Source organism: Pseudochaenichthys georgianus, chromosome 5 (genome assembly GCF_902827115.2).
Source record: "Pseudochaenichthys georgianus chromosome 5, fPseGeo1.2, whole genome shotgun sequence".
In the NCBI taxonomy this organism is placed as follows: domain Eukaryota; kingdom Metazoa; phylum Chordata; class Actinopteri; order Perciformes; family Channichthyidae; genus Pseudochaenichthys; species Pseudochaenichthys georgianus.
This window is the reverse complement of record NC_047507.1, coordinates 2,309,678-2,332,170: the sequence shown is the minus strand read 5'-3', so window position 1 is coordinate 2,332,170 and position 22,493 is coordinate 2,309,678. Positions and strand designations below refer to the sequence as shown.

The following is a 22,493-nucleotide window of genomic DNA, read 5'->3' as shown; positions in this document are numbered from 1 at the left end:
CTCTTCATTCCCACCTCCTCATCAAATCCAGATCTTCATCATCCTCCTCTTCATCCCACCTCCTCATCAAATCCAGATCTTCATCATCCTCTTCATCCCACCTCCTCATCAAATCCAGATCTTCATCATCCTCTTTATCCCACCTCCTCATCAAATCCAGATCTTCATCATCCTCTTCATCCCACCTCCTCATCAATTCCAGATCTTCATCATCCTCTTCATCCCACCTCCTCATCAAATCCAGATCTTCATCATCCTCTTTATCCCACCTCCTCATCAAATCCAGATCTTCATCATCCTCTTCATCCCACCTCCTCATCAATTCCAGATCTTCATCCCTTCTCCTCATCAAATCCAGATCTTCATCATCCTCTTCATCCCACCTCCTCATCAAATCCAGATCTTCATCCCACCTCCTCATCAAATCCAGATCTTCATCATCGTCTTCATCCCACCTCCTCATCAAATCCAGATCTTCATCATCCTCTTCATCCCACCTCCTCATCAAATCCAGATCTTCATCATCGTCTTCATCCCACCTCCTCATCAAATCCAGATCTTCATCATCCTCTTCATCCCTTCTCCTCATCAAATCCAGATCTTCATCATCCTCTTCATCCCACCTCCTCATCAAATCCAGATCTTCATCATCCTCTTCATCCCACCTCCTCATCAAATCCAGATCTTCATCATCCTCTTCATCCCACCTCCTCATCAAATCCAGATCTTCATCATCCTCTTCATCCCACCTCCTCATCAAATCCAGATCTTCATCATCCTCTTCATCCCACCTCCTCATCAAATCCAGATCTTCATCATCCTCTTCATCCCGCCTCCTCATCAAATGTTCTATCATGCTCACCCCTTAAGATATACGATACCAGGATCGGGGTCTAATCGGGAAATACTGTTAACATTTCCATCGTATGGAGCAGGCGTAAATAAAGGTTCTTTAAACAACAAAGGAAATCTCTCCTGACTGAAGTGGCGGTATTAAATCCTAAATTGCCTCCAGAGTAAATCTGTGTTTGTTTGTGAGGAGGAGAACACTTTGAATATCGTGTTTAAAAACCTCCTTTGACAAAATGAAGTTGACATGCAGTAAAGAAAACCGATAATTCCTCAGTGTGTCACTTTTGATGCCGCTCACGAACCAGGAGCTTTTATTAAAGTTCTGCTTGGATCTTAATGTAAATATAAATGCATCCAAATCCAGTGAAACATAAAACAAATGATCTAAAATCATAATTCATCTTTTCACATGACAGCTCATGCGAGTGGAGCTCATGTTGAGAGGTGAAGAGGGACACACGAGCTCCTGAGAGACTCGTTGGGATGTAATGGAGACGCTGCTCTGTGAGCCTCTGCTGCTGTAACGGATACGCTTCCCATCGTACACGATAATAACATCACACAACAAAACTCCACCGGTTCAGTCCTGGAAGATTTCCATCAATAATTAATGCTCAAAAGGAAAAGTCCTGTTCCAGACAATCCCTGTTTTCAGAACTGAGGAGCAACACATGACTTAGTTATGTTGAGGGGAACCCAAGTAGGATCTTAGCCTTCTGGTATGCACATCAGACTGTGAGGTGAAGTGGGGCAATACTGTGTCTGAACATGTTGATGTTGGTAATGGGGTCAAGCAAGGTGGGTTTGATCTCCTTTGTTGTTTCATCTGTGGATGATCTGTCTGGAACCTGAACTTGTGTAAAACTGGCTGCGTCATCGGAGCTACTGTTGTCAACCACCTCATGTACGCAGATGACTTAATCCTCTTCTCCCCGTGCAGTGCTGGCTTACAACAGCTCCTGAGGACTTGTTCCCAGTATGGCGTTGATTTTAATATTAAGTATAACGCCAAGAAGAGTAGTATCATGTTCGTGAGAAGTAAAGAGGATAAAAAGGCTGTATTTCCTAATTTTATTCTCAGTAGCAACATTCTTCTTGTGTGCAGTGAGATGAAGAAACTTGGTCATTATATCTCTGATGATCTCACAGATGACAAAGACATCCATAGACAACGCTGCAAACTGTACGCCAAGGCAAACATGTTAATGCGGAAGTTTCACAAGTGCTCTGTAGATGCCAAGGTATCACTTTTTAAAGCTTTCTGTACACCATGCTACACGGCTCACCTGTGGAGAAACTACAAGACTCACCTGTGGAGTAAAGGCTCACCTGTGGAGTAACTACAAGGCTCACCTGTGGAGTAACTACAAGGCTCACCTGTGGAGTAACTACACGGCTCACCTGTGGAGTAAAGGCTCACCTGTGGAGTAACTACAAGGCTCACCTGTGGAGTAACTACACGGCTCACCTGTGGAGTAACTACGAGGCTCACCTGTGGAGTAACTACGAGGCTCACCTGTGGAGTAAAGGCTCACCTGAGGAGTAACTACACGGCTCACCTGAGGAGTAACTACACGGCTCACCTGTGGAGTAAAGGCTCACCTGAGGAGTAACTACACGGCTCACCTGTGGAGTAAAGGCTCACCTGAGGAGTAACTACACGGCTCACCTGTGGAGTAACTACACGGCTCACCTGTGGAGTAACTACACGGCTCACCTGTGGAGTAACTACAAGACTCACCTGTGGAGTAACTACAAGGCTAGAAGGATACACAAACTAAAGGTTGCATACAACGATGCTTTCCGGTTGCTGCTGAGGGTCCCGAGATGGCACAGTGCCAGCCAGCTGCTTGTTAACTTGGGGGTACCAACTTGTCAAGCACTTTTAAGAAAGTTAATGTACAGATTCACGTGTCGCCTAGAAGACTCGGACAATCATGTTATCTCGATTTTAATTAACCCTCTGAAGAGTTGTACCCGGTTCTCTTCCATGATCTGGAGACGTTGGCGCAACAGCCTCTCGAGACGGTGAGCATGTGTGGCTCGCTGTGATTGGACTGATTTTATGTTTTTATCTGTTTTGTGTTTAGCTTTTTATCTTATTTATTGATGAGTGTTTTGTCTTTTTGTGATATGGACCTTGAGTCTGAAATAAAGATTGGATAACCATATTTAAAGGTACAGTTAGAGATAGTCTAAAAAGCTTGACTTGAACATAAAACATTCTGCTGTACTGATGAGCAAACATTGGGACATCTTTTTAGTTTCGATTTGTCCAAGAAAGCAAAATGTATTCTTCAAAAGGTACTATACGTAGCAGTATGTAAAAACATGTTCATTTGTAAACGCATTTTCAAAAGTATTTAGAGTCTATGATTGCCACTTAAACACAAGCCATCTTTCTCAATTTGCTGTGAGGAGATGGATGAGATATTTAGGTACAGCGGTAAGTTCAAATGTAATGTTGAAAAGTGCAAGATTCTTAGCTACATGCAAACATAAAGCAAAGAAGTGGAGCGATTACACTTCAATGTCTGTTGGGTTGCACTGATCGGTAATAACCGCAAAAGAAAGAGCAAGAAGAAATTGAATGTAACATTTAAATCTGTATCGTACAATCACTGATGTTATCGTGTAGGCTACAATTACAACAAATCACTTTCTATTAAACAGGAAGGCAGGGGTTGACAACTAGCAACTGGAAACTGAGTAAAGCTAAGGTTAGCCAGCTAGCTGTAACCTAAATTAAGCTACATTTAGCCAGCTAGCTGTAACCTAAATTAAGCTACATTTAGCCAGCTAGCTGTAACCTAAATTAAGCTACATTTAGCTAGCTAGCTAGCTGTAACCTAAATTAAGCTACATTTAGCCAGCTAGCTGTAACCTAAATTAAGCTACATTTAGCCAGCTAGCTGTAACCTAAATTAAGCTACATTTAGCCAGCTAGCTGTAACCTAAATTAAGCTACATTTAGCCAGCTAGCTGTAACCTAAATTAAGCTACATTTAGCTAGCTAGCTGTAACCTAAATTAAGCTACATTTAGCCAGCTAGCTGTAACCTAAATTAAGCTACATTTAGCCAGCTAGCTGTAACCTAAATTAAGCTACATTTAGCTAGCTAGCTATAACCTAAATTAAGCTACATTTAGCCAGCTGCTGAGCCTACGTTTGGCTAACTCTAACCTAGGTTAAGCCGAGGTTAGCTGCTAGCTGTACACAAGCAGGGGCGGACTGGCCGGTACCGAAGTGGGCCGGTCTGCCGGTCAAGTTTCCCGGGCTGATTTTTAGTCCAAGTCCGCCCCTGGACTCACAAGTGTCTCAAATAAGAAGGATTTTTTGGAAGTTCTACCAAGTACTTTAAACCAGTACTTGTTTTTATTTTCTAGTGCTGAAAAGTGAATATTATTTTCACAATGATGGTCTTAAGATTGGACCGGGAAAGATGCTTGTTTTTTTTGGGAATGCTGCACTCTGGTCCAGTTTTGTATAGATTTCAGGTGCCTTCTCAAAAAAGGAATTCAATAGTTAAAAAAAGTCAGTGATACAAACTTAAATATCAACATTTGTTGCCGTAGGAACTAGTGTTCCTATGTTTCAACTTAAAACAAATCGCATTTGTAAAACTTCTATTTGGCTTGTTTATATTTCACTCTCCAACTTCCTGTAGTGTGTTCATAAATCCAAAACCAACAACAATGTTTTCCAGCTCGCTCCTACATCGTTCCATCACCCTTTATCTGAAGCGTCTGCAGAAAAGGTCAACAGACCAGAGTGTCACACAGAAAATAAAAAATCAATGGCATCATGTTTTGTCTTCCTTGAGGGTCTCTGAGGTTTAATGTCACTGCATGTCGGTCTGCTGCGAGTCAGAAAGTCAAACGTTAAATAATTCAGTCCGTCTCACCCTGAGTGTCTCTCCCAGAGACCGAAGTCCTGTCGAGTGTCGAGCCAACTTCAAAACCCTGAAGACCGTCATCAACTTCAACACCTGAGAGGAGACACGAGGGAAGAGATGAGACAAGATTCATGCTTTCTATTACATTTTCTAACCATCAAAAAACCCTTAAAAACAACAGCAGCCCAGGTGGTGGTTACTAGATAATGGACACTGAATTTCCTCTTACGTTACGTGCATTTCTGAAATTTACAAGATATAAATTGCCCATTTAATCTTTTTTTGGGCTTTATTAATTAAAAACTGGACATGCAACAACCTCAGCAGCTCAGATGACTTGCTAACATCAGACCAAGCACAGTGTGTTACAGTTACATCACATATCAACCTTTGAGAGGAGCAATACAGTAAATATGTGATATAGAAGAACGTACGTGTGCCGTAAATAAAAGAGCAAACATGATATTATTTTTGAATGATAGTGACATCTTTAAATGTGGAACATATACAGTGGTGCAATGCACGTCAATAACTCTACTTACAGTAAGTACACATTCGAGGTACTTGAGTATTTCCCTTTCTTGCTAATAATACTTCTACTTAATTAAAATGAAGCTCAGCGTAAATCCTTTCAGGAAGACTGGTTCCCACGCTCTCATTCACAATTCTCCCTCACTCACTCGCCCCCTTCTCAATTAGCAAAAGGCGCAACTCACCCAGCTAAACCAATCGGCTGCGTCTTATTTCCCACAGCCAATCAGCACACCAGGTAAAACGTTTAAATCCGCTCTTCTCTCCCCGTCAGCATCGTTCAGGAGAATTGATGCAACCCTCCTCCAGCTCCAGCTGTTCAGATCCAAGGCAGGACAGCCCAGAAGAACCCTCATCACTCCGGATTTTATTTCCCCTTAGTATTCACCACCACCAGTGTCTCTAGACCCTGGGGGGGTTTCTCTTTTTAGTCGGCTTCCCCTCCCCCATAATTCATCACAGTATAATGGGGTCTAATCTCCGAAAACACTATTGCGCACGGCAATACAAATGTTATCAACTTCAACTAAGTCTCTCCTGATTGAATTATATTCAGGCGGGTGCACACACAACATTGTCACACGAGACACACACTGACAGACTGTGTGACATCGCTCGTGTTCGCTTGTCGTGTGCTGGGAGCGGAGGAGGATTGTCACGGAGGTGGGCCCGTTTTCTGCTGGATCGGAGGCCTGCTCTGGTGCCATCCACCTGTCATGGTTCCGGTGTGAAGGCCTGCTCCTGCCTGTTTCTGCTTCTATGGGTGCGAAGGCCTGATCTGAGATACTGCGGAGAAACCTGGAGAGTTGCTACGCTGCTGCCTCCCTGCCTGATTCTTGCTGCTGTCCTGGCGTGGTTCTTGCTCCGGGAACAGCGTGGATACTGTTGTGCTGGACTGGGAGAATGGCGGGTGTCGTGTTTCTGCTGTGCCTTTTCTTGGCTGTGCTGGACAAGGAGAAGATCGCTAGTCATCCTGAAAGATCTACTGGATTCGGGTATGTTCTGCCGCCCGCAGTGGACATCCCCTGTACAGTTTCGGAGGTGTTGCACAAACAATTGCTGGTTGCACTGTCGCGGACATTCATTTCGGAAAATGTTTGTCTTTCTCACATGCCTGCCACGATGGTCCTTCAGAATTGTTTTTTAAACTCTAATCTAATTTTCGCGAAGTTTGCTGGTGACTCTAGAACAGCTGACAATGTATGTGTGTTGATTAAGAGGAAAAGGTGCTTGGTATTTTTATTGTTGTTACTATCAGGAAATGTACAGCCAAATCCAGGTCCACCTAGCAGTATTAGTCAAATAGCTACTCCTGCTGATTTTCTATCTAGATCTGGGCTAGGTTTAATTCATTTAAATGTGCGTAGTCTGTTACCTAAATTAGATTGTGTCCGTATTTGGGCGAGTTCGACTGATGCTGATGTCATTGTCTTATCAGAAACGTGGCTAGATAAATCCATTTTGGCCTCTGACACTTACATAAATGGTTACAGTGTATATCGTACTGACCGCCTAAAAAAGGTGGTGGCGTTGCCATTTATGTGAAAAATAGGTTTTGTGTAACTAATATGGTTTCCAAATCTGTTAGTAAACAGCTAGAATTTTTAGCCGTGAATATTGAGGTAACAAAGGGTCAACGGGTCATGGTGATGGGCTGCTACAGGGCCCCCTCGGCTGTCAAGGACTCTTTATCGTGATTGGCAAAACTGTTATCACAACTTTCCTACAAGGAAATAGTGCTGCTTGGTGATTTTAATTGGGACTGGTTAACGTCTGTGTCAGAGGATTTTAAAAACCTGTGTACCTCATTGAATTTTACCCAGATTATAGACAGTCCTACTCGCCCAAATATTAAGTCCCCAAATAAATCCTCCTTAATTGATCTAATTTTAACAAATGTTCCACATAAATACTCATCTGTGGGAGTATTTGCTAATGATGTGAGTGACCACTGTGTTGTAGCCACAATTAGGGACACTAAGGTCCAAAAGGTTAGACCACGTATCATCACAAAGAGAGACAAAAAACACTTTGTGGAGCAGGGTTTTTTACATGATCTGTTTGATTTTGATTGGGGTAAAATCAATTTGTGTGCTGATGTAGAAACTGCATGGTCTTATTTTTATCTTGGTTTTATGAAAATTATAGATAGACATGCACCTCTGCGTACATTTAGAGTGAAGGGACGAAACAATCCCTGGTTTTCTGCTGAGCTGTCCAGTCTCCTTCATGAGAGAAATAATGCTTGGGCTAAGGCTAGGAAATCAGGCTCAGAGGTAGAATGGCTACGTTTTAGGCAGCTAAGAAATAGCTTCACATCTCAAGTAAAAAGTGCTAAATCAAAGTACTATTTGTCAGTTACCACAGAAAACTTGAATAATCCTAGGAAATGTTGGAAAGCCATAACATCGATTTCCACTGGTGATATCCCAAATGAGCTACCTCCGTGTCACTGTTTCTTTTTAAAGATAGCTGAAGATTGTATTGCTCCACCTCTTACTTCTCTTTTTAGCCTCTCCCTCAGCGCAAATACAATTCCAAAAGTATGGAAGTCTGCTTATGTCTTGCCTTTACTGAAAGGAGGGGAGGCAACTATTTTAAATAACTATAGGCCAATCTCTAAATTGTCAGTTCTGGCTAAGGTGCTCGAACGCTTAGTGAGTGAACAAGTAAAGGAGTTTTTATGTACAAATGATATCCTGTCTAAACATCAGTCAGGCTTCAGAAGGAAACACAGCACCATCACTGCGACAATGAAAGTGGTAAATGATATTACTACTATTTCAGATAATAAGCAGAGTTGTGCAGCTCTGTTTATTGACCTTTCCAAAGCGTTTGACACCGTTGATCATCGCATTTTAAAGCAGAGGCTACTCAGTATTGGCCTATCCAGCCTTGCAGTGGGTGGTTTGTGAACTACCTCTCTGAAAGGTCCCAATGTATTCATTTTGATGGACTGTCTTCTGAGTGGTTAAACATTGCTAATGGTGTACCACAAGGTTCTGTTTTAGGACCACTTTTATTCTCCATATATATTAACAGCGTAGGTGAAAATGTGGATGAAGCTACTTTACATTTTTATGCAGATGATACTGTGATGTACTGTGCAGGTCCCTCCATTAAAGAGGCTGTTGTTAAATTACAGGCTGTTTTTAACACTATTCAGACTCAGCTCTCTGAATTAAAGCTTATTTTAAATGTGGATAAAACCAAGGTAATGCTCTTTTAAAAGCAAAAAAGACACCAGAGCCTGTTTTAGATATTGTAACTACGCAAGGAACAAAACTTGAAGTTGTTGCCTGTTACAAATACCTGGGTATCTGGCTTGATGATTGTCTCTCTTTTAAACTTCATGTCAATAACCTGCTTAAAAAACTGAGGGTTAGGCTAGGTTTCTTCTACAGGAACAAGTCCTGCTTCTCGCTTGAGGCCAGGAAAAGGCTAGTCACTGTGACCTTTTTACCTGTGCTGGACTATGGGGATTTGTTGTATATGAATGCACCTGCCAATTGCCTGGTCAAGTTAGATGCTGCGTATCACAGTGCTCTGAGATTTTTCACAAATTGTAAAGCGCTTACACATCACTGTACACTGTATACCAAGGCAGGTTTACCCTCACTCTCTGTACGGAGGCTCAGTCACTGGTACACTTTTATTTATAAAGCTATGTTGGGCAAACTCCCGTATTACATCTGTTCTCTGGTAAAGCAGAAAGTTGCGGGCAGCTATTGTCTGAGATCGCATGATGTAGTCTTGTTAGATGTGCCAAGAGTGAGGACTGTCTTAGGTAAGACGGCTTTTATGTGCGCAGCCCCAGTGGCTTGGAACAGCCTACAGTCCAAATTGAAATTGAGCAATTTTATTTCTCTGAATGTTTTTAAGGCACGTCTGCACAAGATGCTTTCTGACACTATGGGTGTTTGTAAGTGTTGGTGAATATGTAAATATGATGTCCTCTATTGTTTGTTTTTATGTTTCATGTGGAAATAAATGGATGCAGGTCTCCCTTGTAAAAGAGATCCATGATCTCAAGGGACCTATCTGTCTAAATAAAGGTTTGAAATGAAATGAAATATTTGTTCAAGTTTGTTTGTAAGAAACACTCGGACCTTCCTCAGCTTTCTCTGTCCACCTTTGGACTGATTTCTATGTGAAGGACATGAGACATTTCTTTCGGGAAAATACAAAAGGATGAGATGTCTAGGGCCAGAGTCTAACGATTTGTTCAAATGTAATTTTGGGGGAAAAAAGTGTTAAGAAATATAGTAAGTCTTAGCTACATGAAGCACAGAAGTGAGCCATTAAGCTTCCATCTATGATGAGTTAGTTGCACATCACTGATCGGGCACGAATTACCACAAATGAATTACATTCGAGGTACTTTAGTATTTCCATTTCATGCTAATAATACTTCCACTTAATTCAATCCTGTACTTTTACCTGCATTTGTTTCATATCAAAGTCTATGAATGTGCAAATCTGCACTTTTCTTGTATGGGAAAAACGGCTTAGCAATTAATTGAATTTTGAATTTGTTTACATGCATTACAAAGAAACAAAGAAACCTGTATGAGTCTCCCCATTAAAAGGTTACATCCATACACTATTTGTACATTATAAAGTATGATAAGGTGTACCTGAATGAGTCTCCCCAGGTCTCCCTGCTCAGACGCGTCTCCCATCAGGAGCTCCAGAGGCAGCGTGATGTAGATCGGAGCCACGGATACCAGATCAATAATGTTCAGAGGCTGGTGGAAGAACTTCCTCTTGTTGGGAGCGAGCAGCAGCCGCATCACCACCTCAAACACGGAGACAACAGATCTGATTTTCTACTTTCATTGATACGATAATAACCTGATATTACTATGCATATAATATCCTAACGTATCTTGTTGTATCGTATCTCATCATATCGTTAACCCTTCTCTTGCGTTTCGGGTCAAAAGTGACCGAATTACTTTTATTTTAATCATAAATATTGTGTTTTTCATCCAATTGCCTCAATACCGTATGTTATCCTCCACACTAGGCCTCTGAACACACACTTGATGATCACCACTTGCATTGCATTTTGAGTGATTTATTCAACAGTGAAACACCCTTGACGTTTTCGGTCAGATTTGACTGCCATAGAAAATGAATGGGTATGAGTTTATTATGTTCATCCTGCAGATGGAAAACATCTATACACACACACACACGTTACGGGAACCTCTCCCTTTCTCACACTGTATGATACAATGTATCATACCTTCTCACAGGTGCGAGCTCTGTGCCCCTCGAGAAAGAAAAACCTCTCACTTTCTCGTGCTAAATGCGCCTCCCTTACTGGCTCTCAAGCAGTTATATTTGTGCCTTGCTCACATTTGACTCATTGACACAATGAGCAGGCGACCGATTAGGCGATTTTCTGTACGAGAGGCTCTGGACACATTTTTGAACCAGATGAAGAGGAGATTGAACCAGATGAAGAGGAGATAGAGGAAGATGTCTCAGAAATGGAAGACAACAGCGATAAGGGGTGGTCGTGGCGAAGTAGATAGGGACTTGGCCTGGCAACTGGAAGGTCACCAGTTCAAGTCCTGGCAAAACCAAGTGCTACCGAGGTGTCCCTGAGCAAGGCACCGTTCCCCACACGCTCCCCGGGTGCCGTTCAAAATGGCAGCACACTGCTCTTAACACTAGGATGGGTCAAATGCAGAGAAACAATTTGCCCACGAGGGATTAATAAAAGTCTATCGTATCTTATCTTATCCAGACTATGAGCCTACAACAGACCAGGAAGAGGCACCTGAGATAGAGGCCCCTGAGGGAGAGGCACCTGAGATAGAGGCCCCTGAGGGAGAGGAGCCTGAGGTGACATTCCACAATTTTGCATTGCCAACTATGTGCGTGAACACACACACACACACACACACACACACACACACACACACGTTCTGTTATGGTATATTTCTCTTTCAACAAATGTTAGTTGAAGAAAACAGTATCAGTGTCTTATTTTATATTCATCACAGTGAATGCTGAACTTGATGGGCCCACCGGTGGGTCCGGACCATGACATGAAACACTGGCTTGCTTGTATCAAATCAATACATCCATACATCATTGGAACGGGAAGAATCTCAGCTACAACACTAACTAAAGCATTTCCATCTCCAGTAAACACAGCCTACATGGCAAGCATTTTTATAATATACAGTCATGTAAAATAAGCACTATCTTTGAACTTACTGCCAAAAATAATATGAAATTCACCCCTGGGGGGTATACTGCGAAGCAGGATTTTCGCTTAGCCGGCTAAATTCAGGGAAAACTCCGGCTTTCCGGTCCTACGAAGCTGGTTCTCTTTTTAGCAGGCTAGATCTCCATGGTAATATATGCTAAGCAGCTAACCTGGTCGGGACCAGGTTAGGTTGCAGGCTAAGAGCTCAACTCAGTGAAAGCACCGCCTGCTGACCAATCAGAGCTCAGTGTGCGGAGTTTAAAGCGATCAAGTCATATTACAGGAGAAAGGAAATACAGAAAAGCTGCCGTTGCAGGAAAGACGGCCGGCAAGAATCACCGACTGTGTGAACGTGAACATTAATAGAATATCACCTCCCATCTTCAGAGCAATCTGACTATTATAACATTAGCGTTAAGAAAGCTTACTTAAATATCGGCCACAACACAAGTAACCGGATCAGAGTACATTAAGTACAGTCCGCGGCATATCACTTCATAATGTATCATATATTTTATTATCTGAGTCAGCTGAGCCGTATCTGGCCGTGCAACACTCACTGTGTCACATACTGTATGCAGAAGTATTATTTTAAGCAACACATAAGTTGACGAAACACTCGAGACAAATGTAATTGAAGTCAGATCGTGTTTTAGACGGGCAGTGATATCATAAACCTGTTAATGTACGCATTCAAACACTTTTTCTGTTACCAGCTGTATTCACCTTGCAGGTGCAGCTCTGAGGCTTTGATTCTGGATAAAGTGTTTAAGTCATGGATGTTTAAAGTTTAACTTCTTCATTTTTGACTAGTATTAAAGTTCACTTTTCATTCAGGAAGTATGACGCTGCGCTGTCAGTATGCTTCTCCATGTTTGTGATTGGTCGAATGCTCCAGATACCACCCCTTTCATGTGAACGCGCACCTAACTAGATAGGACACGGCTGGCTTGAGCGATCCACTTGATAACCAGCGTCGTAGTACAGTTTAGCGAGAGCGCGTATGTTTTGGATTAGGCCAACCTGCTAACTCAAACATATCCAGGTTAGGTTGAACCAGGTTCGCAGTATAGGCCCCTGGTGTCATTCTGTCTGTCATCCCTTGATTCTACTTGCGTTGACTGTTCAAATGAGATGTCAACCATCAACATTGGATAAGGGGTTCCAGAGATATCACTGTGCAAAACACACCGGTCAATTTTGACCAAAAATAGCATGGGAAGGGGGGTATGACCTAACGCAAGAGAAGGGTTAAGGAACATATCATATTGTGTCATACAGTAACATATCATATTATTTAAAATCAGATGAATGCAAATACCACTTTGTAATATATCGTATCATATGGTATTATTTGGAATTGTATCGTATCAGTATGCACCATTGTTTATTTCTATAATCTCCTCACCTCGAATGTGAACCAGCAGGTGCAGAAAACCTCCAGAGCCTGTGAGGTCGGGTCGTCGATCAACTTCCCTTCACCTTCAAACGTCTGGAAGATAACAGGTGGGAGGTTATTTATTAAGATGACAATTCTACTTTTTATAACCTTATTTTTCACCAAATACCAGCAGAGTCCTCCTTTATTAATGGGTAACTTTTAAACTCTTTAAACTTTCAAATCCATGATGTTTCTCAAGCAAGTTCTGCAGAATGAAGAAGAGTCTTTTTCAATGACCTCTAAGCCGATAAATGGACGTTGCATATTGATGAACCCCAGATATAATATATCCTCAGAAAGCACACGTTACACTGATTAAAAAAACGTGAAGTTAAAGTAAAAGTAAAGAAGTATGGGCTTCAAAATGTACTTCAGTAAAAAGTACCCATAGCTAGCAGCTGCTTTAAAGAGTACCTGACCTCCCTTTATATTAATAGAACAATAATGTCATTGTTAGCTAATGAATGTTTCCATGCTGAACAACGGCAACATGACAACGTTTCCATTGGTCCCTCTTCTTTAAGCCCTTGTCACACTGTCCCGAAATGTACACCTGATGGACACACGAATATTGAATTGTGAATTTCACACGAAGATGGCCCCGAACCACACACAAAGGCAACATTTACATTACATTTAAGACATACAACTGCAACGAAAGTAACACAAACAATTATGTTGAAGTACTATGATACTGTACTGATATCTTCAGACTTTGTTCTTTACTTTCTCCGTCTTTATATGTAGAAGATATTACGTTTTCTCCGTAATGTTGTTGTTTCCATAGCAACAACAACTTCCTGTCAACTCTCCTTCAAAATAATATATTATATCCTTTTTAGATTCACAGAACACAAATTGGGTTATTTACATAATATGTTTACATGATTTTGTTATGCAATAAAACAACCCGATGGACACACGATAAAGGAAATGTTCAAATTCGGCTGTGATCGTAGCAACATCGGGCCATTCGTGAGGGCATCTTAAGCCATCGTATGACCGCTGGCGGAGTTTCTCGGGCTCCGGCAGCAACTTCGTGAGCGGTGGCAAAATCTTTGGCATGCCAAAAAACAGCCGAAGGACCTTGCGAAGGTTCATTTTCGTGTTGAATTCGTGTGTCAATTTTGCCCTTCGTAAGGCCATCGTGAGGGCATCTTGTTATCCTCGGTGCCATCGGGCATTCGCCCCGATCAGAGTGAGTGTGAATGCACTGATGATAACACGAAGATGACACGACTTGACAAGATGCCCTCACGAGTGCCTTACGAAGTTGCCGCTCACGAAGTTGCTGCCGGAGCCTGAGAAACTCCACCGGCGGTCATACGATGGCTTAAGATGCCCTCACGAATGGCCCGATGTTGCTACGATCAGAGGAGAATTTGAACATTTCCTTTATCGTGTGTCCATCGGGTGTCAATTTCGGGACAGTGTGACAGGGGCTTTAGAGAAGACCAGGAAATGATGGATACACGGATCGTGTTCAAATCAATAGGCCCGCAATGACTCTAAATAATAATGAGCACGCACCAACACACATTCAGACTAAAGGAACCAGCTGTTTGGGAAATGAGAGAAGTAGAAAGTACAGGTATTTGTGTTCAACATGTAAGAAGTAGAAAGTACAGGTATTTGAGTTCAACATGTGAGAAGTAGAAAGTACAGGTATTTGAGTTCAACATGTAAGAAGTAGAAAGTACAGGTATTTGAGTTCAACATGTAAGAAGTAGAAAGTACAGGTATTTGAGTTCAACATGTAAGAAGTAGAAAGTACAGGTATTTGAGTTCAACATGTAAGAAGTAGAAAGTACAGGTATTTGTGTTCAACATGTAAGAAGTAGAAAGTACAGGTATTTGAGTTCAACATGTAAGAAGTAGAAAGTTCAGGTATTTGAGTTCAACATGTGAGAAGTAGAAAGTACAGGTATTTGAGTTCAACATGTAAGAAGTAGAAAGTACAGGTATTTGAGTTCAACATGTAAGAAGTAGAAAGTACAGGTATTTGAGTTCAACATGTAAGAAGTAGAAAGTACAGGTATTTGTGTTCAACATGTAAGAAGTAGAAAGTACAGGTATTTGAGTTCAACATGTAAGAAGTAGAAAGTTCAGGTATTTGAGTTCAACATGTGAGAAGTAGAAAGTACAGGTATTTGTGTTCAACATGTAAGAAGTAGAAAGTACAGGTATTTGTGTTCAACATGTGAGAAGTAGAAAGTACAGGTATTTGGGTTCAAAATGTAAGAAGTCAAAGTAAAAGGTTGTCAGAAAAATATGTAGTGGAGTAAGGTACTGATACCAGAAAAATGTACTTTAGTACAGTAACGAAGTATTTGTACTCCACTACTTCCCACCTCTGAAAATACACAGTCCTAAACCCTCCGATGGAAACTGAGAGTGTGTCACCTCGGGGATGCTGTTGATGCACATGATGGCGATGGAGCTGAGCAACACGCTGATGGACACCAGGCTGAACATCTTGCTGGGGATCGAATACCCCGGGTTCTCCAACGTCAGCCACAAACACTTCCTGATGTTCCCGTGCCGAAACTCCTGGAAGCGCTTCATGTCTCTGAGAGGACGGAGGAGGTGGATGTGAGTCTGTGTTGGGAAAATACTGAATGTACTCTTCCAATATCAGAGTAACATGATAACAAAGGTATCCCAACTGTAGCTGTGTACATGACAGGATGTGTGATGACCTAGAAGACCATCAGGACTGTTTTAGGCATATGATAGCTATGTGACTACTTCCATTCTGGAGAGGATCACAAATACATGGATCCTGAGAATGAAGCTCAAGCCGGGGACCAGTGAGATTTCTCTAACAGTCTGTCTGCATGATTAATCCTCTACTCACAGGTTTGAAGAAGTCTTTCTACCTGTTGAGGTCCGATATCTCGTCCACGGACGTGTCCACGCTGCTCACGTCGCTGTCCTCGTCCCAGCTGTGGTGCCGCGAGCTCTCCAGCTTCCTGTCGTGGAAACGGTAACTGCAGCAGGAGTCCAGGAAGAACTCGTTGATGCCCCAATACTCGATCTCCTGACTACCGGGAAACACGAGACACATCAGGGTAGTGTGAGCACCGGTTAGAGTCTTTAAATCGTGACAAATAATATAAAAAAAACATGTAAAAACATCCCTTTAAAAAAAATTATTTTGCCCTTAATATTTGAAATATCAGTTTAAATGAGAAATAGTTTGTTTGAAAACGTTTATTCATTTTTTCCACTGCTTTTTTGTGAATAAAGAAGCATATTTTACTTTTCAATCGCATCTGGATGTTTATTTGATTTCTTCTCTCAACAACAAGCGTCTATTCATCGAGGGAATCACAGACAAAAGAGTAAAACAAATGGATATCGTGGTCACTACACTTACTGTTTAAAACACTTCTGCATAAACAGTTTGAGCTCGCACACACGTTTCAAGTCATTAGGTATTTGTGAAATGCATGTGTTTGTGAAGTATGAGAGTACTGGGCTGGGTATATAACTTGGATTACACGACAAGAGTTGTGATTTTAAATATAAGTGTTGCCATAGATTTGCTGTGTGTCATGTCTCGGAAACTTATCATGAAAGTCTATTCTTTATATTAGTTTTGTCATGTCCCTTTGTTCCCGCTGTCTTATTGTGAAAAGTATTCCTCCTCTCGTTTCAGAACTCCCCGCCCCTATGTGTCTCCTGTGTTCGTGATTGGTTTCCCCGCCCTGATTGTTTCCACCTGTTCCCCTCACCTTGTGTATATATTGTGTTAGTCCCCACCGGTCCAGTGCCAGTTCGTTTCTTATTCATGACCACGTTCAAGCCTGCTCTATGGTCGTATCCTGTTTTCTCATGATCACGATTTTTGCATTTAGATTTTCCTCGGAAGAGTGATTTTGTGTTTCTTGGTTTTGTTACTGTGTTAATTCCAGTAAAGTCTTTATTTTTGAATACCACCCGAGTCTGAGTCTGAGTTGTGCATTTGAGTTCATGCCCATCCCTGCCAACCTTGAGACCTCAGAGATCGGGAGCATTTCAAAACCACCGCGGGGGGGGGGGGGGGGGTCGAGTTGTCGATTCTTGTTCAGTTTTCTGTGACTATCTGCCTCCCCCTCTCAGACTTTCAGTTGCGCGCGCTACTAAAGAGACGTGCTACCATGGAAACCAAACAATGGTGTAGCTGTATTAAAGTCAGAGTGGAAACAGTCGTGAGTAAATCTGATTTTGTCAGAAATCGGGAGAAATGTGATCCCGGGAGGAAACCGGGAGAGGGCAATGAAATCGGGAGTCTCCCGCGAAAATCGGGATGGTTGCAATGGCAAGTAAATCATGCCTCTGAGTTCACCCCGTGACACTGTGTAAAAACCCTTCGACTCATCAAGACATTTCACCATGCATGTAAGGCATTGAAGAAAGTTTTCTTAAAGTATTAAATGACATAATGTACACATTTTGTGCGATAAGTATTCATTAAGACCCTGTTAAGTTGATTTGTCTGCTTCTGAAATGGCTGTAAAGTTTTCTTGCAGATGTGCACCTGATGCAGACCCGAAGGAGAACACACGATGATGTGCAAGAATTGTGATTTTAAATGAACGTTTTGATATAGATTTGCTGTTGTAAAAAGCCTTTAACTCATCCAGACATTACTCAGTTATCCTTCATCATGCATGTACAGTAAGGCATTCAGGTTTACAGAGTGTTCAAGGTTAGTAAAGGACCTGCTATAGAAATAGTCATTTTGTGGGATAAGTATTCATTAAAGTTGATTTGTCTACTTCTGAAATTGGTGTAATTGACCTGAAGGAGAACACACACAGCTCCTCCATGATGTGAAGTTTCCCCGTCTGGTAGAAGTGCAGAACGTAAGGAAACAGACCGGGGTTCCTGTCGAAATAAAACTCCTTCTGCTGCACGTCATAGTCGTCACACACCTGCAGGAGAGAGAGAGAGAGAGAGAGAGAGAGAGAGAGAGAGAGAGAGAGAGAGAGAGAGAGAGAGAGAGAGAGAGAGAGAGAGAGAGAGAGAGAGAGAGAGAGAGAGAGAGAGAGAGAGAGAGAGAGAGAGAGAGAGAGAGAGAGAGAGAGATTCCAGTTCAGAGTCCAGTTAATTCAACTCCATTCACTTTGACTTGATTTGGGACATTAAAGTCAAAGTCAACTTTATTGTCAATCTTTCAGTCTGTGTGTACAGAGAGAGAGATCGAACTACCGTTTCCCACCATCCCGAATACAAAATATGTATATCCTATATATACACAATCAAGACACATTTATACATATGCACAAAATAACAGTCACTTTTATCACAGATCTATTGTTGATAAGACAGATCCCAGTAATGGACCCACCTTCAGGATGTCCTCCTCGGAGTCACAGGCCAGCAGTTTTCCCAGTCTGGTGTCGGGGAATTTCTTCAGAGTGTCGCAGCAGAGGCTCCTCTTCAGACCCCCGACGTTCACGTGGACCAGAGCCTCGTCCGAGTCCTGCAGGACCCAGCTGGGCAGCCGCTCCTTCACCATGGTGCTGCTGACACGGGCAGAACGTGTTGTCAATCACTCATTCAAATGTCATTTAGGAAGCCAACAATTACACACTTGTCTCAGGGGGCTTTACAGAATATGTAATACAACACCCTCTGTCCTTAAACCATCAAAGTAATACGGGAAAACTCCCAAAGAAACCCCACAATTACATTTATTTTTTAAATGTCTTCATAATAACTTTCATTCATGTACATTTGTTATTCAAGTTTTTTATCTTTGCTTTTAAATGAGTGTTTTTAAATGCCATTTTATAATATGTTTCTTAATGTCTTTCATTCTTGTAAAGTACTTTGAATTGCCTTGAAGGTGCTATATAAATACACTTTATATGCTACTTATGTCACTTGCTGTTGCTTTTTAGATAGCCGCTACTCGTTTTTAGCCATGGATGTGTATTTATTTGTCTTCATTTTGATTCTATTTCTCATGTATGCTACACTTCTCTATATTTAATAAGTTAGCTAAGTCTTTATTATAGCTTGCCTTGTTTACCTGCTATGCACTTTTTGCTGTAGCACTGTCAATGTCCTGCTGTGGGACTAATGAAGGGATTCTGATTCTGGAAAATGTTATAAATCCCGGGGGAGAGCAACAGAGACGGATCCTTCTCCCGGGACGGACAGACTGATGTATCATGTTTGCCACAGAGCTCCAGTGATGTTAAAACACATCAATGAGCCACTGTTCATAACCATGAACACACACACTGTAGTTTATATTGACTCCCACACACACCGTCCTGCCGACACAAATACTGTCTACAGCGCCTACATTGGAATTAATCCACCGGTGAAAATAGTCCCTACCAAAGGCACTATTTTCTCCTTTTGTGGGTCAGTTTTGATGGGAAGTTACAGAGGACGTATGTTTAGATTTTTAGAGATATATATATATTTTCAAGAGGACACAATGGGCTTCATCTTGTGGGCTTCTTTTGGAATTGCTCAGACAAAAAAAACGTGTACTTTGATAACAATTGAAAGATAATAATACAAAACCAAATGAGAAACTGTTTAAGGAAATACTGAGACTTCAAAATATATAGATTTCATTTGGGAGGCATTTTGGAAAAGCATCGCATAATTCAACTTCATAGTATCATGAACTCCCTCTGGAGGAAACATTGGGATTATAGTCTATAACCATTTACATGCACTAAAAACCTATACAACACACTACGGGGAAAGTAACACCCCAAAAAAGCATGATAGGGCCTCTTTCAATTATTCACATCTTCAGAAAGATCAGATGCATCTGGGGCACCGACAGAAAATATTGCTTGTTTTGATCTTTCCCTTGGATTTGTTGACAATAATAAATACAAAGCAGTTTTGGGACAAGGTTTATGAAATGAAAGTGTTCCAGTTTTTCTCTATCTAAAGCTGAATCAGCAAATCTCCCAAAAGCAACTGACGTCCTTTTGGCAACGAAGAGGCAGATTTAATGTTCTGTTCCCAATGTTTCCGCCCCTGCTTTCAGATGCAGCCACTCTCATTTCAGCTACTCTGCTAAATGCACTCCGGACACTAATTTAATCTCCGGGGCGTTCTGAAGTTAAAACAAAAACATGCCGGTGTTGGTCGAGAGCCAAAAAGCTTTTACTGGATTTCAGATCTTTGAAGTTTGGGTGTTTTTCTGTACAATGAGCCACAACACAAATGATAGAGAGTTGTGCTTCTGTGAGGATTGCTTTCATATCAACATTATCATGGCTAAAAGCATCTTGTCCTCATGTGATCAGGTTTATAAAAGCACACATAGAAGCAGCCAAAACTCCCACTCTCTCTCCTCTCCTCTGAACACCCACTCTGCACACACACAATAATGAAATCACTCCACAGATGATTAATGACAAACTTTATATCAAACTCAAACTGTGAAAAGTGTTGTGAAGTTTTTAAGTCGCTCTCCTGCCGCAAAGTGTTCCTAAAATATATTTGTATTACAGTAACATGTTAGTAATAGTGCCAAGAAACAAAATGTATTTGGCCTATTTGTTATTTTTTAATATTGCTTAGCAACAAGTGGAGTTTTATGGAATAAAGATGAAATGTGGATCATCATATTTTTTAAAAACGTGTTTAAAGGGGCATCATTATCCACATGTTCAGGTGTATAGTGTCTCTACTTTAAAGAGTCCTCTCCTGCTGATGTTCAGGTGTATATCAGTATGTAGTGTCTCTACTTTAAAGAGTCCTCTCCTGCTGATGTTCAGGTGTATATCAGTATGTAGTGTCTCTACTTTAAAGAGTCCTCTCCTGCTGATGTTCAGGTGTATATCAGTATGTAGTGTCTCTACTTTAAAGAGTCCTCTCCTGCTGACGTTCAGGTGTATATCAGTATGTAGTGTCTCTACTTCAAAGAGTCCTCTCCTGCTGATGTTCAGGTGTATATCAGTATGTAGTGTCTCTACTTTAAAGAGTCCTCTCCTGCTGATGTTCAGGTGTATATCAGTGTGTAGTGTCTCTACTTTAAAGAGTCCTCTCCTGCTGATGTTCAGGTGTATATCAGTATGTAGTGTCTCTACTTTAAAGAGTCCTCTCCTGCTGATGTTCAGGTGTATATCAGTATGTAGTGTCTCTACTTTAAAGAGTCCTCTCCTGCTGACGTTCAGGTGTATATCAGTATGTAGTGTCTCTACTTTAAAGAGTCCTCTCCTCCTGATGTTCAGGTGTATATCAGTATGTAGTGTCTCTACTTTAAAGAGTCCTCTCCTGCTGATGTTCAGGTGTATATCAGTATGTAGTGTCTCTACTTTAAAGAGTCCTCTCCTCCTGATGTTCAGGTGTATATCAGTATGTAGTGTCTCTACTTTAAAGAGTCCTCTCCTGCTGATGTTCAGGTGTATATCAGTATGTAGTTTATCTACTTTAAAGAGTCCTCTCCTGCTGATGTTCAGGTTCATATCAGTATGTAGTGTCTCTACTTTAAAGAGTCCTCTCCTGCTGATGTTCAGGTGTATATCAGTATGTAGTGTCTCTACTTTAAAGAGTCCTCTCCTCCTGATGTTCAGGTGTATATCAGTATGTAGTGTCTCTACTTTAAAGAGTCCTCTCCTGCTGATGTTCAGGTGTATATCAGTATGTAGTGTCTCTACTTTAAAGAGTCCTCTCCTGCTGATGTTCAGGTGTATATCAGTATGTAGTGTCTCTACTTTAAAGAGTCCTCTCCTGCTGATGTTCAGGTGTATATCAGTATGTAGTGTCTCTACTTTAAAGAGTCCTCTCCTGCTGATGTTCAGGTGTATATCAGTATGTAGTGTCTCTACTTTAAAGAGTCCTCTCCTGCTGATGTTCAGGTGTATATCAGTATGTAGTGTCTCTACTTTAAAGAGTCCTCTCCTCCTGATGTTCAGGTGTATATCAGTATGTAGTGTCTCTACTTTAAAGAGTCCTCTCCTGCTGATGTTCAGGTGTATATCAGTATGTAGTTTATCTACTTTAAAGAGTCCTCTCCTGCTGATGTTCAGGTTCATATCAGTATGTAGTGTCTCTACTTTAAAGAGTCATCTCCTGCTGATGTTCAGGTGTATATCAGTATGTAGTGTCTCTACTTTAAAGAGTCCTCTCCTGCTGATGGTCAGGTGTATATCAGTATGTAGTGTCTCTACTTTAAAGAGTCCTCTCCTGCTGATGTTCAGGTGTATATCAGTATGTAGTGTATCTACTTTAAAGAGTCCTCTCCTGCTGATGTTCAGGTGTATATCAGTATGTAGTGTATCTACTTTAAAGAGTCCTCTCCTGCTGATGTTCAGGTGTATATCAGTATGTAGTGTCTCTACTTTAAAGAGTCCTCTCCTGCTGATGTTCAGGTGTATATCAGTATGTAGTGTCTCTACTTTAAAGAGTCCTCTCCTGCTGATGTTCAGGTGTATATCAGTATGTAGTGTATCTACTTTAAAGAGTCCTCTCCTGCTGATGTTCAGGTGTATATCAGTATGTAGTGTCTCTACTTTAAAGAGTCCTCTCCTGCTGATGTTCAGGTGTATATCAGTATGTAGTGTCTCTACTTTAAAGAG

At 41.4% G+C, this 22,493-nt stretch overlaps 1 protein-coding gene across 1 annotated transcript in view; it reads right to left on the bottom strand.

The window, feature by feature from the left end:
- Positions 1–18,451, bottom strand: part of LOC117447233 (delayed-rectifier potassium channel regulatory subunit KCNS2) — a 22,884-nt gene extending 4,433 nt beyond the window's left edge. The window contains exons 1-7 of the mRNA XM_071203269.1: positions 18,281–18,451; positions 17,731–17,864; positions 15,825–15,989; positions 15,350–15,514; positions 12,913–13,003; positions 9,916–10,077; positions 4,757–4,840 (exon numbers count right to left, since the gene is read on the bottom strand). Of these exons, the coding sequence (XP_071059370.1) occupies positions 4,757–4,840; positions 9,916–10,077; positions 12,913–13,003; positions 15,350–15,514; positions 15,825–15,989; positions 17,731–17,864; positions 18,281–18,451 (972 nt within the window). The remainder of the gene's footprint in view (positions 1–4,756; positions 4,841–9,915; positions 10,078–12,912; positions 13,004–15,349; positions 15,515–15,824; positions 15,990–17,730; positions 17,865–18,280) is intronic.
- Positions 18,452–22,493: the final 4,042 nt, after the last annotated feature.